Consider the following 16,008-nt stretch of genomic DNA (forward strand, 5'->3'; position numbering starts at 1 on the left):
GTTAAAAAAATATGGAATAATAACTAGAAATATGTTTTTTCTTTCTATATTCTAGACTATATAAGATTTGTATAAATAGATCTTTCGTTTTAGTTCGAAACTATTATATCGGTATAAAATAACATGCTTTCTTATAAATGTGTAATTTGATAATTTATCGTCTATTCTCACATGATTCAATCCGGTGTGTTTACTAGTACTCATTTTTGATCGAACATGTGGGACAGATAAATATTGACGGTATATTTTTCATGTGCAACAATTTATGAATTCATGATTATGTAATTATTAGTGCTTTGATTTAGCTAGCAAAAAGCATTTTAATTGTCTTAAAAGTAAGACATGAAAATTTATGGAGGGAAATAACTAAAACTTAATCCTATTTTGTTCAATAAATCGTCCAAACTTTTAGCTGGAAATTGTTCAACAAATGTGCTTAAGTTTAATAATGGAGAGTAATTTTCTAAAACGTTCAAGGGACATGCAACGAATCCAATAACATTGATTTTCTATCTTAACCTCTTGAAAGCCACTTGCCCTACACAACTTGCAATGTATCTTATACCAATGGTTAGTAGTGCATCGACAAGGTCCTTTATCCGAATGATCTCCCGTTAGTGAAAGTCTCTCGTTTTCGCAATGGGTCTCTCATTGTATCTTCGTTCTCCTTGGCTATCATGAGTGGCTCTTGCTCTTTATTTGAAAGCGTATCGATCTACAAACACCACCACAATCTCCATAATCAAAGAACTCCTAAAACATGACGTGTGAATTTGTGGAAGCTTTACCATATCTTCTTTACAACCCAACCCATTAATCACATCCTCTATGTCACACCCCGACCAAAGGCGGCAGAACATGCCGAGGTGTAACGATTGTCCATAAGCACATGACATTAATTAAAGTGACAGTATTTAATAAACTCATTTCATTTCACAACATCGAAAATGTCATATAACAATTATCCATAAAATAACCATAAACAAGATATCACAAAATATGGCAAATTTGATATTGTTCATTTTTACTAATATCCTAAGGTCTTTGATGTCGTTTTCTTCACAATCATAAATCAACCAAGATACAAACCTGCAACATTTCATAAAATAAAGTTTGTCAACACAAAGGTTGGTGAGCAATTCATAAGTTTATCATATTAGTATATAATAAAGATAGCAACAAAACTTGCATACGAAACGATAAATAAAAGTGGTAATTTGGATAAATAGATATCGCTAAACACATTAGCGACACCTAGCTATAAGGGGATGTCAAATAGTCTAGGATTTTATAGTTATCGTTAATTGCATTACGTTAACGACCCCTTGCTATAAGGGGATGCCAAATAGTCTAGAATTTTATAGTTCCGCCAACCAAAAGCGATAAACACATAGGCATATAAGCATAGAACACCAAATCGAGCAATTATTTAGGTAAAGTATACAGTTAGGTTTGTGGTTTAAGATTCAAATATAAAGCATTTTGTTGAATAAGTATGAAATGTCACCCTCAAAATAAAAGATGGAAAATGGGGTATGAAGTATACATTTAGGTTTGTGGTTTAAGCATAGAACACATAGGCATATAAGCATAGAACACCAAATCGAGCAATTATTTAGGTAAAGTATACAGTTAGGTTTGTGGTTTAAGATTCAAATATAAAGCATTTTGTTGAATAAGTATGAAATGTCACCCTCAAAATAAAAGATGGAAAATGGGGTATGAAGTACTCACCTTCAAGTAGTAAACTTGAAAGATGATAATTTGGAGATTTGTCGGAACGACGAGTTTAACGCACAATGCCTAAAAAGAAAAGAAGTCTTGAATTTAGAAAGGTTGTCTTGAAGGTCTTTAAACAAACTAAATGTTAAGAAATGTAAATAATTGAAGTTCAAGGTTTTAAAATGTAACTATTTAAGAATTTATAATAATAACCCTTTAAAAATGTAAGTTTGCTCGAAACCGGGTTAAAGTATCTAACCTTAATTTTTACTCAACCTATGTTAAGTAATAAGGTGGGTAAAATGCAAGAATGCAAATCCCTTTGGAATAAAGATACTAAAACGGTTTTTTTTATCGAGTGTTCGGGTTGTCGGTTCGGGTCTTGATAATTGGTCAAACCCAAAGTCAACTTTCCAAAATATTGAATGTTATGAGATAACTCAATAAAATTTAATAAGACTTAACCAAGTATGTAGTTCCATTATTTTAGAACTAACAACGCACGTTAAGCGAGTGTTCGGTTTTGTCGGTCCAAACTTTGTTATGAGATCAAGTTGGATCCAACATTTCCAAGTACTTAAGAAAATATTTAAAAATCAATTTGTAACAATTTTTAAAGAAATATACAAGTCTTGATGGCAAAAAAAAAAACACACTTGTGTGTCTTAAACGAGTAAGAATCGGTTTGGTTCGGTTTCCATCTCACAACAAGTTCATAGATGGTTTCCACATGTCCAAACACTAAAGAACTTGTATAATAATGTACAAATAAAAATACTTTAAGTTTTACAACAAAAAGTTAACAATAAAGTCTTTAAACAAAAGTTCGGTTTTCGATTCAGATCGTGTTTCGGGTTAAGACCGAGGTAAGATTCTACAAACCCATAAGCATAGAATTTGTAAAAATGATTTTAGAAACTTAGATCTAACAATAAGTATGTTTAAACAATTATTTTACAAAACTAGTAACAAAGTTCGGTTTACGGTTTAGAGCTATTTACGGTTAAACCGAAGCATAGACTCTTAAAAACCCATAACCATGGAACTTGTAAACATGACCAACAAACTAAAATAAGCAAGATTAATATGTATGAACAAGTTATATAGATGTATATATATCAAGGACACGAAGTCCTCCATGAAACCTTGTCTTATGAGGTCCGAAACCTCACCGACCGGAATCGGAGAAATAACTACCAAAGGTAAACAAGGGGTGTATATTATATATATGTTGCACAACCATAAATAAGTATTAATAAGGCTACATAAACTAATTAGGATAAAAGACTAAAAACCTTCAAAAACACTTAAGAAGATAACCTTGAATCTTTGATGTTTGAGAGAGTTTTTTTTTTTTTTTAGTTGTAGCAAGGGAAAATGAAGAGGAAAGATGGTGTATATATAGGGTAATGTTGGTGGTCAAATATGGGTGTAAGACAGGAGTTTTCATGCAAAATGGATCAAGACAAAAACACAAAACAACAAAAAATAAATAAATAAATAATAAATAAAAATAAAAATAGGATGTTTTCAAGACCCAACAAGTGTGAAACAATATTGTAACATAAATCCATCATTTTGATTATAACATAAGCTTCGGTTTACAAATCGGGTCGGTCTACATAATAAACAAATACAAAAATGAATACAAACAAGACCCGAAATTAACGAATGTCACACTCTATAATGCTATTCACCACATATTCTATGCGGATCACATAGTCTATATTGGCTTCCATATGATACCAAGAAAATATCATTAAAAAGTTCAACTTGATCTTCTTCTTAAGCACACCTTTGACAACATTAAAATTAATCATGCATTAACCAAAATATTCATGTCAATTTAACCAACACTTAAACCAAGATGTTAAAATATGACATCTATGATTAAAAAAGAATAGTATAACTAATAAAGTGAAACAAATATCAATGGACTTTTGGTCTACTGATATCAAGAAGTTAGATAAACTCCTTGATGTTAGTTACAATGAAGAGGTTTTCCTCATGTGAGTGATATAAAAAAATCGTTTTTAAAAAATACTAGCAAAAATAAATATTTAAAACACTTAATTTCAATTGTTTAGTTACCACTTAAGTAAAACAAGATGTTAGTTACAATGAAGAGGTTTAGAGCTCGCTCGGGCTAGAGTTTGTTTAAGCTTGGCTTGATTTGAGTTTTCAACAAACCAATCTCGAGTAGCTCACGAGAGGCTTGGCTCGTTTACACCTCTATACGTCTGTGATTCGTGTTCTTAACATATATTGTTTTTTACCGATGCATCATGTATAGCCAAATTGCAAGAAATGGAGAAGAAGATTTACTTTCCAAGATTATTGCGTAAAGATGCCACTAAGATGATGTTTTATTCTCTTGAAACATGCAGGTATTACACGAATAATGAGAAAAGTATCCGAGAGAGTTTTGATGGCGATTTACTGAAAACTATTAAGTATTGTTTCCCTCACACATGGATTGAACCAAGTTGGTCCTAGAGAGAGCACACACGATGTGGCATAGACGTACTACAATTTATGTGTTATTTATTCTTGCTTTATGTATCTTTCATCTACTAAAGGTGCAATAAACTAGACTTCTATTCATTTTTTTTAAATCTACCTATCTACCTATACTAATAAAAGAAAATAATAATGATGACGTGTCAGCTCCATATTCTTTCTTGGCTAAATTTTCCCGCTCAAATTTCTAATATCTATTTATAGACATTCTAAAAACTTCTCATATTATAAATAAAGATTATATATTTTAAAATTGATCACTTCTTTATAAAACAAATAACTTGGACAATTCCTTACAAAACAAATAGCATTTAATGCAATTTACATGTGAAAATATAAACTAAAATTGGAATTGAAATATTTAACCAATTCCAATTTAAATTTATAATATATAATAATGTCATGCATAACAATATAATAAAATATACTGATAATAATGATATACGATTTCTTAGATTACGTGTATATTTAAAAAATAAATAATTTTCCTTAATATCTTAACTTTTTTAAATATCTATATTTTGTAACATACCAACAAAAACATGTATACAAATATTATCTAATTTAAAAAATCTCTTCATATGTAAAAAACAGATTTACATAAAAAACAAAATTTTAGGGATTTGTGACATTAATAACTGATCAACCCAATATTTATTCAATATAAGGTTAAGGGTAGTGGGGCTTGATCCAAGCCCAAGTGATCCAATATATTTACGACACGTAGGCGGTGACGTGGCACAGGATCAAGCCCCAGAGGGTGTAGTTGTCCAGGTGATCCGGGGCTTGATTGAATTTTTTTTATTTTTTTTAAATAATTTAAAACATTACATTAATAATAATATAAAACATTACATTAATAATAATTTAAAATATTACTAGTCTAATACAAGATTATCGGGTCTTCTATCCCACAAATGCTCAACCAACTCATGCCGAAGGTTGTTGTGTATCTCACGACTCTTGATGATATTTAAGTTGTCGAGTCGTTGTTCATTGATGATCGTCGATTCTTGTCTTGGAATATCACCTTGGTAGTTTTCACAAATAGCGTGACCATCGTCTTCTAGTATCATGTTATGTAGGATTACACACGAGTAGACGACTTCTGTCATCTTCTCCCTTGTCCAAAATTTTATTGGATTCGCCAATATTGCCCATTTTTTCTTTAAGACTCCAAACGCCCTTTCAATATCTTTTCTGGCCGATTCTTGTCTCTTCGTGAAATACTTTCGTTTGTCAGAAAGTGGAGACGCATAAGCTTAAACTAGTGTCCCCCATTCGGTGTAAATACCATCAACGAGGTAGTACCCGTACTTGAAGTGTTATCCATTTACAAAAAAAGCCTGAGGGGGTTCAACCCCGTCGATAAGGTCATCGAATATCGGTGATTGATCGATAACATTGAGGTCATTATTTGACCCGGCAACCCCAAAGAACGCATGCCAAAACCAAAGATCCTGTGACGCCACCGCCTCAAGTACAATAGTAGGGCCAGGGTGATCACCTCGGTGGAATTGACCTCGCCAAGCAGTAGGACACATAGCCCAACCAACATGCATACAATCGAGGCTACCGAGCATCCCGGGGAAACCATGCCTTTCACCGTGCACCTCGTATATGCGTTGGATATCATACATTGTTGGTTTACGTAAGTATCTCCGCTTGTATTGCGATATGACCCCTAAATATAATTATTTAAAATTATATAAATAAATGTAAATAATAAAATTTTAAATAAAATTATATACCTTTACAAAAGTGGTTAAGCGAATCGCGTCCGGTCTTTTTAGCCATTTGTAGATACTCGTCCAACATGTCTGAGCCAACACCATACGCTAGTTGCCGAAGAGCGGCGGTAATTTTTTGAGTAGGCGTGAACCCGGGATGACCTCTAGCGTCATCCCTTTGTTGAAAATACTCAAAGTGCTCCGGCAAGTCATTTGCTAGACGCATGAATAATTGTCTAGTCATTCGAATAACGAGTTTTAAAACTTTCCTCATCATATGCGGGACCGGGGCTAAAATAGTGACGTATCAAAGTTTCATTAGCAGTCTTTCGATCACGAAGACGTGGTTGCCCGAATAATGGGGCTCGAGGGCGTCTTTGATCGATCAAAAAATTTATCATCGTTTGAACCGCTTGACAAATGAGTTCGTCTTCTTCGGAAGACGAAGACGATGCCATTTATAAAAATGGAGAGAAATATAGTTTTTGTAGAGGGAAAGTATGGTTTTTAAGAGAATAAGAGAGAATGAGGTTAGTTTTAATTAAAATGGAGTGTGTGGATTGGTATTTATATATATGTTAAACAAAAAAAAAATTCCCAACGGCTATATTTCCCACGCGGACTGCCCGCGCCTCCCATCCGCGCCCCACTACCCTTAGCCTAACAAAATTTGTATTGTTTCTAAAAATTCTATTTAGTCTTTCTTGTTTGTTTCAAATAATTTATTGTATTAATTTGCATATTGACAAATTTCATGTAATACATGAGTTCTAAAGCTAGTATTATAATAACGTAGAATGTGATGATTCAGAATTATTTGGTTGAAAATAGAAGCTCGTAAAATTTTATTTTGTACGATGCCATTATGTTGTCGTCATGGTCACATCTCCTTGTCACATGCCAAGGCCAACAACAATTCGGACAATTTTCATGAGGGTTTGAGGATACAAATACAATCAATTTTCAAAGGGTATATAATCTCTTATGAAGCTGGGTCAAGTTTGATCATCCAACAATATTGCTTAGACAAGTCACAACTGTCATTCAGAATGCATATGAAACAACAAGAAACAATAACCACACAAAGGTATTACAAAACCGTCTTTACCTGAAAACATCTCCAATTATTCCCACGCAATCGTGGACAAACCGATCAACGAAAGTACACAGATACCTGAGGGATGTCAATATCATTCTCATCCTCATCTTCACAAGCCACCATTAAATCCAAGTGGCGGCGATACGGCGGCAGTTCCATCTTAGCCACATCCCGAGTCAAATCCACCACCTTCTTATCCATCCTGTCCTTATGCCTAGGATTCATACTGTTATACAACAAACAACTTCCACACGAGATACTATAAGCATCAAGTCCTTTATCTGAAAGCCATTGGAGGAGCTCCCGTAGAGTAGGGTTGCCCTTAATGGTCCACCGGTCCCATACAGTCCAGCTAAGGTCCTGGTGTTTGATGACCTTGGCTGGGACTGGCTCAGCCATCGAGAAAAGGGGGAGCGCCAAGTTGGCGAATGTGTTACGATAGTCTTCTACTTTGTGGGCCCCGTCTATAACTTTATAAAGCTCCAGACAGACCAGACCCGTAGCCATTGCTGTTGATGTGGCGATTGCTGGTATGATTCTTCCAGCTATGAATTTGGCTCTCAGTTTGTCAACTTCTGGGATGCTGTAATTCCTTGCCCTCATGTTTGCCAGTCCAGCTATGAAATCCATGTGGTAATTTGTATCATCATCCTGCAAAAGAATAATTTGCGGTTTTACTTTTTACAAATTTGCAGGCTCAAACAAATATAAAATTAAGTAAAAACGCAAACCTTTTCAAATTGAATAGGTTTCATGGCATAACCAGAAGGAAGAGTCTGTCTGCGTTGTTCAAGCCTCTTGATTAATTCAGCAATAACTGCATCGTCATCAATAGAAGCTGAAGATAAACTGGTGGCATTTTCATCAGTTTCAATTTTGACACCTTGTTTTGGTTGAAAGTCGGGGACGATAACCCGATCAATAGCGTCAGCGAGTTTCTTATGGTTTTTAACCCAATCAGGAATCGGGATGCCAAATGTTTCGGCCCGAAGAATGGAGCCCGCCAACACAAAGTTAAGATGGGTCAGGTCACCAACAGAGAAGTTCAATGGGCGGGGGAACCTCTTTGGGGCCGACCAAAATGGAGCTCCGGTACTTGTTATCGCATCTTCCGGGAACGTAAATATCAGTTGCTTCATACGGTTAGCGAAGTAATCTTCAAACCTAGTAATAAATTTATATAAATGAAATAAACAAGAAGAAAACATGATTAAAACTAAAAAAATCAAAAGTGAAAAAAAGCTATTACTTTAGACGAGCCCAGGTGATGCAATCTTGAAACGTTTCACATCTTTCTCGGTCGAGACATTCAAGAACCCGTTCTAAATTATCGCGGGCCTGGGCATCACCAGCGTTCTTCATCGCAGATGCATATTCGCTAGGATTAGAGAGATACGCGTTGACTTCTGAAGGGGTTTTCTCGAGTAACCCTTCGAATTCAGACCGAGCCCAGGTCAAACAATGGTCAATGTTATGTGGGAACGAGTGGACAGTACACATAGGCGCTTGTTTCTCTGGCGGGTCCCGAGAGGCACCATAGTTTTCAGTCAAATGAGGAATAACCATCTGAGTGTTGCACTTAGCACCAAGCGTACCCGACTCGAGAAGTGGCTTCTGGAAGTACACACATCTTTGGTCAACATAAAGTCTTGCATTGACATTATCCAAAGCATTAATAACAACGTTTAAATTCTCCCAAAACGTATCGTCGAATACACTCTCAGTCTCGGACCCCACGCGGTTCTGCAACGCTTCAATCTGAAGACGAGAGTTGATTAAAGTAGCTGCAGAAGCAGCTACGGTTGATTTAGCTTGCCCAATATTCCAGTCACGAAACAGGAACTGTCGGCTAAGGTTGCTTTTTTCGATGACATCATCGTCAGTGACAGTTAATTTCCCTTGAGGGCCACATGAAGCACCCATTAAAGCTAAGTTTTTCAAAAACTCACACCCGAGCGCACCTGATCCTACAACGAAAGACCGAGTGTTTTCCAATTTCTTTTGGAATTTAGCTCCAAATACCGAAATCTGAGCATCATAGCGAGTGTTTAACGGTTTGTAGTCGCTCGGTTCCGATGGTTCAGTAGGAAGTGACTCAACTGAATCAAAGTAAAAGAATTGCAGAAGTGGATGGAACTTTCCAGAACATGCCTTGACAACTTCTTGACCAACTATGCCACCAAACATTGCAGCCATGGGATTAAGCACGGCTCGAGCCCCGTAAGCAAAATCCCGCAAAAGCTTGGGATTAATATCATCTAACTTTCCATCTCCCAAGCTTTCATTTATAACAGTAGCAATAGAAGTCAGCTTTTGGGCATCATCTTCTGAACCAGCAACCGGGAACCGGCCGAATTCACATCTGAACTTATCAAGTGCTTGAAAAGCAAGATGCAAAAGAGGCGGTCGGTCAAATTTGGAAAAATCACTCAACAGAAACTCGCCTGGGGATCCAAGTGCTTCTTCTAATGGCTTGAAGTTCAAAACCTTTGGCTGTTTGACTTGAGTCACTATACCACCTTTCACATACGTGCCAAATTTGGTGGTGTCTTCTTCTAGAAAAAAAGAATATGGTCTGCAACTTTTGACTTTTCTTGGTTTTCCATCGTTAAGTTCTGGCATCCCGTGAATTTCAGAAAATGTGACAAGATCACCATCTTGGAACTCCAGGCGTTCATCATCAACACATGTAACAAGTGCAGGGTTATCGTTACTGATGGATGCTATGATGCCTGTGTGTGGTTCTTCACCATCAACATCGATTACAGTGAACTCAGGCCCGAAATCACAGAAAATGTTGCCGAAAAGTCCTCTGACTTCAGTCTTGATAAAAGCAATAGGAGGCTGATGGTGGTGGCAGTAATCATCAAATTCGATGGCACTTTTCAAGTCGATATCGGTAAATACCACAGCCTGAAATATAATATGACGTGCAATTATTAATATGATTATAAAAGAAATTACTAGAAATTCGAGATGAGCGATTGTTATTGCAACAGATATGTTAGGCATCATCCCTTGAGAATCAAAAAATAATACAGCATCCAAGTTATCAACTCAAAAATAAAAGCACACGCGTAAGCCAGAAATCTACAAATGGAAATATTTATCTCGACCAGCACCAATACTCAGGTCTTCTGCAACTGCCAGTCAAATGGAGCATATTTACACCCCAAATTCCATATTGTTGACTACTTGTATTTTATAATGCAAAAAAGTAGTGGTGGTGATAGATTATCTGACATGGTGGATGCATTTAAAAATCAAAAAGTATTGTGTAGCAGAAAAGCGCTATTGTACATTTGTATCAAATAAGCAAGTTAAAGGGCTGCATGTGCCAAGTGAAGAAAACAGCAATAAAAATTAGAGATTATAGGGTATCCCTCATTTGCAAATGGTATATTTATTGTAGGCAAAGAAAGAGAGTTCTAAAATGAGGACGCTGAAGTTGTGATTCAAGCTTAAATGGTAAGAAAATTTTAAAGCTTGAAGAGTAGAGCAACATTTGTCAAGGAAAATTTTGAAAGTATGTGTTCTCAATAAGTAGAAAATCGAAAGTTAGATCAAAGTGAACAATTGTGAAGGTATGTGTTCTAAACTTCTACTGGAAAAAAGGTAAGAAATGAGGGTCTTAACCATTAGCTAGCAATTAGATCTTGTTAATGCTAAATTGCTACACCATTATGTCGCTTTAGCCCCAAGTATGCTCTATATTATTCTATTGAAGATTATTTGAAGAGATCAGAAAACTGAATAAATAGGGCTAAATCAGACAGAAAATGAATTTGTGTAAACAGTGTCGGTGATCCACCTTTTTGTTGAAGGAAAATATGTATTTTGAAACTGTGGTTACCACTATCGTGTGTGTGATATGTGACTCCAAGTGAGATGAACATATGGTAGCAGGCCTGAGAGTGTTAAGGACAAGAATTAGAGAATGGATGGGATTGTAGATAGCTGAAAATTTCAGAAGATTATTTTTTTTTACAAATGACGCTAACTTTAAAGTATGTTGTTATTTATATGCAAGTATAAACACCGTCAGCTATTGTTAGAAATAACAGCAGATGTTAGTAACTCTATGAATTTACTTTAATTTAATAATTTGTGTACAAAATGATACATGAGCCACTTTGTTTTAATATCCCCCACAAAACAAAATCAAGAACATGTGTTTCAAAGCCTTTCCTGATAGAGATAGAAGCAGTTCCTACACACCCACAAATCTCATAAATTGTTTCCCCTCAAGGTTCTTGGATTTTAAGTCCAACAGAAATACTTCCAATATTTTACCACACTCAAAACACAATAAACGACCTTGTCCCTAGGACTTTCCGGTGTGTGTTTTTTTACCATGTTAGTATTCAACACAAGAAAGAAAACCGGGGTCCTTGGTGTTAACACCAACATCAAAAAAAATTCACATGTAGAGGAATGTTATGTAAACCTGTCAGTTGAAAAGAAATCCTGGTTCACTAATCCTTTTGCAAAGATTCTTTATTGAAGGTGAACTCAGCTAATGAAGATTAAGTAACTAAGGCACTTAAAAGTCAAAACCAGAGGATCTAACTTCCATGCTTTTGTCATATTATTCATTTGCATAAACAGATTTTTTGTAATTTACTAATGGTTCAAACTATGAGCTTATCATTCAATTTTTTCTATTTACTGACTGAAATTTTAGTATCAGAAGTTTAAAGCTTGCCAAGGGAAAGCAAGACTTTCTTACCCCTCTAGTAGACGCTGCGATAAGGAAATCCTTAAAAGCCAAAATTACTACAACTTAAATATTTAAATTGTTTACTATATTAGGTTGGCAGTTCATTATTTCGTTGGTAATCAATGTGTCATCTAAGCCATCTAACCAGTAACACATAAGTGGATTGTTTTAAGAAATGCCAAATGTCAAAACCTTTCATCCCTATCAATATTCAATAGCTACTTTTGACTTTTCTTGTAATAAGATGTGCATATATGATATATCAAGTTCTCACAAATTACCGTCCTTCCTAATACCTTTTATGCTTATCTACATATCAACTTTTCTTGTAATAAGATGTGCATATATGATATATCAAGTTCTCACAAATTACCGTCCTTCCTAATACCTTTTATGCTTATCTACATATCATGATGACACCTACTCAACTATTATTTCCATTTCAGGTATAACAGTGCATTATCAATCATCACGGAAATGGCATTTTCAAGAGGAATTATTAAAAGCCTATGGCAAGCATCAAGCAATAAATGGATATGAAGAACTCATAAAGCACCGCATTTTGTTAAAAGCCTATCATTACATAAATTTAACAATAAATATCAAATTTAATCCCAAAGAAAGCCTTTTACAGTACCAACACAAACGATACACCTAGCATGTGCAGAATTCACGTTAGTTCTTTCTTTATGTTTTGTTCCATTAGACACATGCGATATAGAGGTATTACATTACATGTGCAGTGAAGAATATGGGTACCTGAAAGTTAGAAAGTTGTTCTTTAGTCAACTTTGTAGGCAAAGTAGACACTAGCACAGCATTGTTGAGCTCCTGCAGCTTCTGGACAGATGCTAAGGCTCTATTCTTGCCAACATCGTTCTCTGAAAATATAAAATTGCTAGACAAATCCCACAGTTCCACAACTCCTTCGTCATGCAATGTCACAGACTTCACGCCAGCAAGTATAAGATTTTTTGCTGAAAGGAACGTTAAAAAGAAAATTGAAAACATGTAAGCCAGAAAATCAAGTATTTAACATGATATCCAGACATGTGAACAATACTAGACAGACGACAGCTAAAAGAAAAGTTATAACAGCATAATATGCAGCATCTCCAAATGACCAATATTGTACAGTACTACAGTTTAAAGGATAAAATGAAACCACTAATAGCAGCACTACCAGATAAGATGAATAGGTAACCTCTACGATATCATATCATATTCAGATAATAAATATTGCACCCTGTTCATTCTTTTTACAGGCGTTTGTAGATGCGTTTAAGCTGAATAGCTGATTAGTGCACACTTCAAGTGTGCAATAATCAGCTTTAAGTGTTTAGGTAAAAGTGAGCGCAGTTGTGACTTCAGGAATATTTGAGGTCAATACTATTATATCTGGAGAAACATGCAAGAAAGGTTGTATAGAAACTGATTATTCTGCCACATGTACAATTACAAAATCTGTTCCACGTGTATAGAAATTGAATCGGTTCCAATTTACAAAATCATGTTACAATATTTAATGTAAGATTCTATTATATGAATAGTAGTAATAATAATAATAGAAAGACAACAGGTACAAATAAGGTTTCAATAATAGCAGCACGTTGCAACAACTCCAAACAAATAATGTGATACAGTATAAAGCATTAACTGAAACCAGTATTAGCCTAACTACCTGCTACACTAGTGATTAGTCAACAGATAGCTTCTATAATATCATGCCTAAATTACAGATATGATGTCACTTTTGTGTACTTTCTAGGTGGTGTTTGGATTTGTAAACTGCAGGTTGAAGTTGCAATAATCAGGTTTTGAGTGTTCGAATAAACTAAGCATGGTTCTGATATTCTGATCATCTATAGGTCAAAATAATTAGATTTGGAGAGCTATGCAAGATAGGTTATATGATAGCTGATAAAATAGCCTAATGTAAAGGTACCTACCCATCCCTAGCTTTAATTAACAAATCATCCAATTTTAGATTTTCAGTTACGTGTTGCAACTTTCATTATGCACAAACATAAACTGATCCCTAGCGCACAGCAGCTATACTGCATTCAGATTAGTAACTGAAAGATAGGAGGCTACAAAAACAACTCGCATAACAAGAGAAAGTAGCTGCATAACAGTAAATATAAACAGAAGCACTTCAACCAATTGCAATCAAAGGATCAACCTAATTAGTCAAATAATCAAATATATTGATGCAATAGACTTTATCACTCATATCAGACATACAAAAAACCAATTACTAGCACAACCGCGTATTCCTAACACGAAGTACCAACTACTTATTAAAAATAAGATGACTAGTAGTTTCATGGAGTCATAGTTACCTATCTCCGCACCAAGTCCTTGCAATCCAGAAATCAGCACATTAGACGCAAACAGCCGCCTCATCGTCTCACGACCATACACAGCAAGCTGTCTGCTATGAAGATCCTCATCAATATCCTGCATATTCACATCTTCTAGTCCCATCCTCTTCCCGTCACCACCTGCGGTCGTTCTAGACATCATCAATGAAAAAAACCAGGTCAAACAACCGATTCGTCGCTCTTTACGCAAACTATCACTAGTATTATCACTACTGCTATCAACAGGCCTTTTCCTAAGTAGCGTGTGAAGTAAAAAACCGTTAAAACCGCCACAAAACCCCATGGAATTGATCAGATTCGAGATCGGTACACAGACGATAACAAACGCATAAAACGAAACCCTAACCCTAGGTAGCTGAATTGCGTAATGAGAAACGGCGTGAATTAACAAGGTATGATTCGATCTGGTGTACGGAAGTTGAATTGCAAGCAAAGTAAGAGATATCATAGAGGAAACTTACCGATTGGAGCAGTAGATTCTTCAGAAACGAATGTGTTGCTTGTTCGTTGGAGTATTGGAAGACTGTTGTTGTAGTTGTAGAGAATACTGAACAGTTAGAAATGGATTGATTGATTGATTCGGTTAATTTTGTAGGGTTTTGGTTTTGGTTGTGAAGGCGGTGGTGGAGAGTTGACCGGCTGGCTATAACTAAATTTGGCTTTGTCGTTGTTGGTGGCTGGGTGAGTGAGTGAGTGGGTGGGCTAATCTTGTTCCACAAGTAACTTTACTTTATTACTTTACTACATGATAGATAGATTGATAGATAATTTGGTATTTTGGCGGTAAAAATACAACAAAGATATGTTAATCAGTAACTTTTTCTTTTTTTCTTTTTGTATTTATAATTTAATAATTTATGCAATTCACCTTCTCGTTCGTTGATATTGGGTGATGGTTGATACTTTGTATCTTAATGGTTTTAGGTTCGAACCCTAACTCAATGATATTTTCCTACAGTAATCGGTTTCTTTTTTTTATGGTGTTACTGGATGCATCAGGCCTGGAATGCTGAAACCAGTATGAACGGTTGACTCGTCTTAGGGAGACTCAATCGAGAATTGAGAGCAGTTAAACCTTGTTAAAAAAAGTTCTTTTGATTTATGTGGTAGTTTCTTACTAGTTTTTTTTAAAATGATCATTCTTTTTGACGTTGAAAAAACAAAAGTGTCACGTAATATTAATTTTATAAATAAATATTATACACAAAATGGTGATAATTAACTAGAAGAAAACTTCAAATATGAGACCGTTTCGATCATATTGGCGCTTGGTCCAATGTGAAGAAAGAGTGATGGGCTGGGAGGACGTGAGGGAGAGAGTCATAATTAATCCTTTTGCAAGGGCAGGCTTGTACGAAGGATGTGCCTCGTTGCGGATAGTCTGGATGATCAATGTGAAATAGTTGATATTCATGCAAATATTTACTCGTTGTATAAAATATCATCATTAGTTTATATTTGTTGTTATGATACGAAAGTTGGATGAGCAAGACAAATAAAGTGGAGTATTGCAGTTGATGTTGAAAATATAATGTTGAAAATATAAGATCAAGAAATCTTACTCGTGCAATTTCACAATATCAAACTATGGTTGTTTAAAAGGTCACAAGCCAAAGTCTACCAAACTAACCTCGCTCATTGGCTAGTGTGTTTTGGTTTGTTTAAATTAAATTGCCAGCTTTACTATATATATGAGTTTTTTTTTACGATAAATATTGGTTATCCAGGAGACTTGAACCCAAGACCTCTCACCACTTGATGTTTAAAGGTTTTATCTTTATCAATTGGTCAACAATCCTGGTGGCTACTATATATGTTAGCTATAACCCACAT

General features: G+C 35.3%; 2 protein-coding genes across 2 annotated transcripts; both read right to left on the reverse strand.

Moving 5' to 3' along the window:
• Positions 1–5,120: 5,120 nt before the first annotated feature.
• Positions 5,121–5,882, reverse strand: LOC143614466 (uncharacterized). Its single transcript, XM_077087899.1, has 2 exons — positions 5,580–5,882; positions 5,121–5,471 (listed from the first exon to the last, which is right to left on the reverse strand). The coding sequence occupies exons 1-2, from the start codon at positions 5,880–5,882 to the stop codon at positions 5,121–5,123; spliced, it is 654 nt and encodes a 217-aa protein (XP_076944014.1).
• Positions 5,883–6,988: 1,106 nt separating this feature from the next.
• On the reverse strand, positions 6,989–14,473 carry LOC143614472 (ubiquitin-activating enzyme E1 1-like). Its single transcript, XM_077087903.1, has 5 exons — positions 14,134–14,473; positions 12,551–12,768; positions 8,321–9,984; positions 7,803–8,235; positions 6,989–7,722 (listed from the first exon to the last, which is right to left on the reverse strand). The coding sequence occupies exons 1-5, from the start codon at positions 14,456–14,458 to the stop codon at positions 7,126–7,128; spliced, it is 3,237 nt and encodes a 1,078-aa protein (XP_076944018.1). The 5' UTR covers positions 14,459–14,473; the 3' UTR covers positions 6,989–7,125.
• Between the last annotated feature and the right edge of the window lie 1,535 nt (positions 14,474–16,008).

This window comes from Bidens hawaiensis, unplaced genomic scaffold (genome assembly GCF_021521415.1).
Source record: "Bidens hawaiensis isolate Kalapana, Puna unplaced genomic scaffold, B.hawaiensis_p1.1 tig00040072_1, whole genome shotgun sequence".
NCBI lineage: Eukaryota > Viridiplantae > Streptophyta > Magnoliopsida > Asterales > Asteraceae > Bidens > Bidens hawaiensis.

Excerpts from the sequence above, each read along its gene's own strand:
- LOC143614472 (XM_077087903.1), bottom strand. The coding sequence starts at position 14,458 with ATGGGGTTTTGTGGCGGTTTTAACGGTTTTTTACTTCACACGCTACTT. Across the intron at positions 9,985-12,550 it reads AACAACTTTCTAACTTTCAG|GCTGTGGTATTTACCGATAT; the intron begins GTACCCATATTC and ends ATTATATTTCAG. Across the intron at positions 7,723-7,802 it reads AACCTATTCAATTTGAAAAG|GATGATGATACAAATTACCA; the intron begins GTTTGCGTTTTT and ends ATTCTTTTGCAG.
- LOC143614466 (XM_077087899.1), bottom strand. The coding sequence starts at position 5,882 with ATGTATGATATCCAACGCATATACGAGGTGCACGGTGAAAGGCATGGT. Across the intron at positions 5,472-5,579 it reads AACCCCCTCAGGCTTTTTTT|TATTTCACGAAGAGACAAGA; the intron begins GTAAATGGATAA and ends GACAAACGAAAG.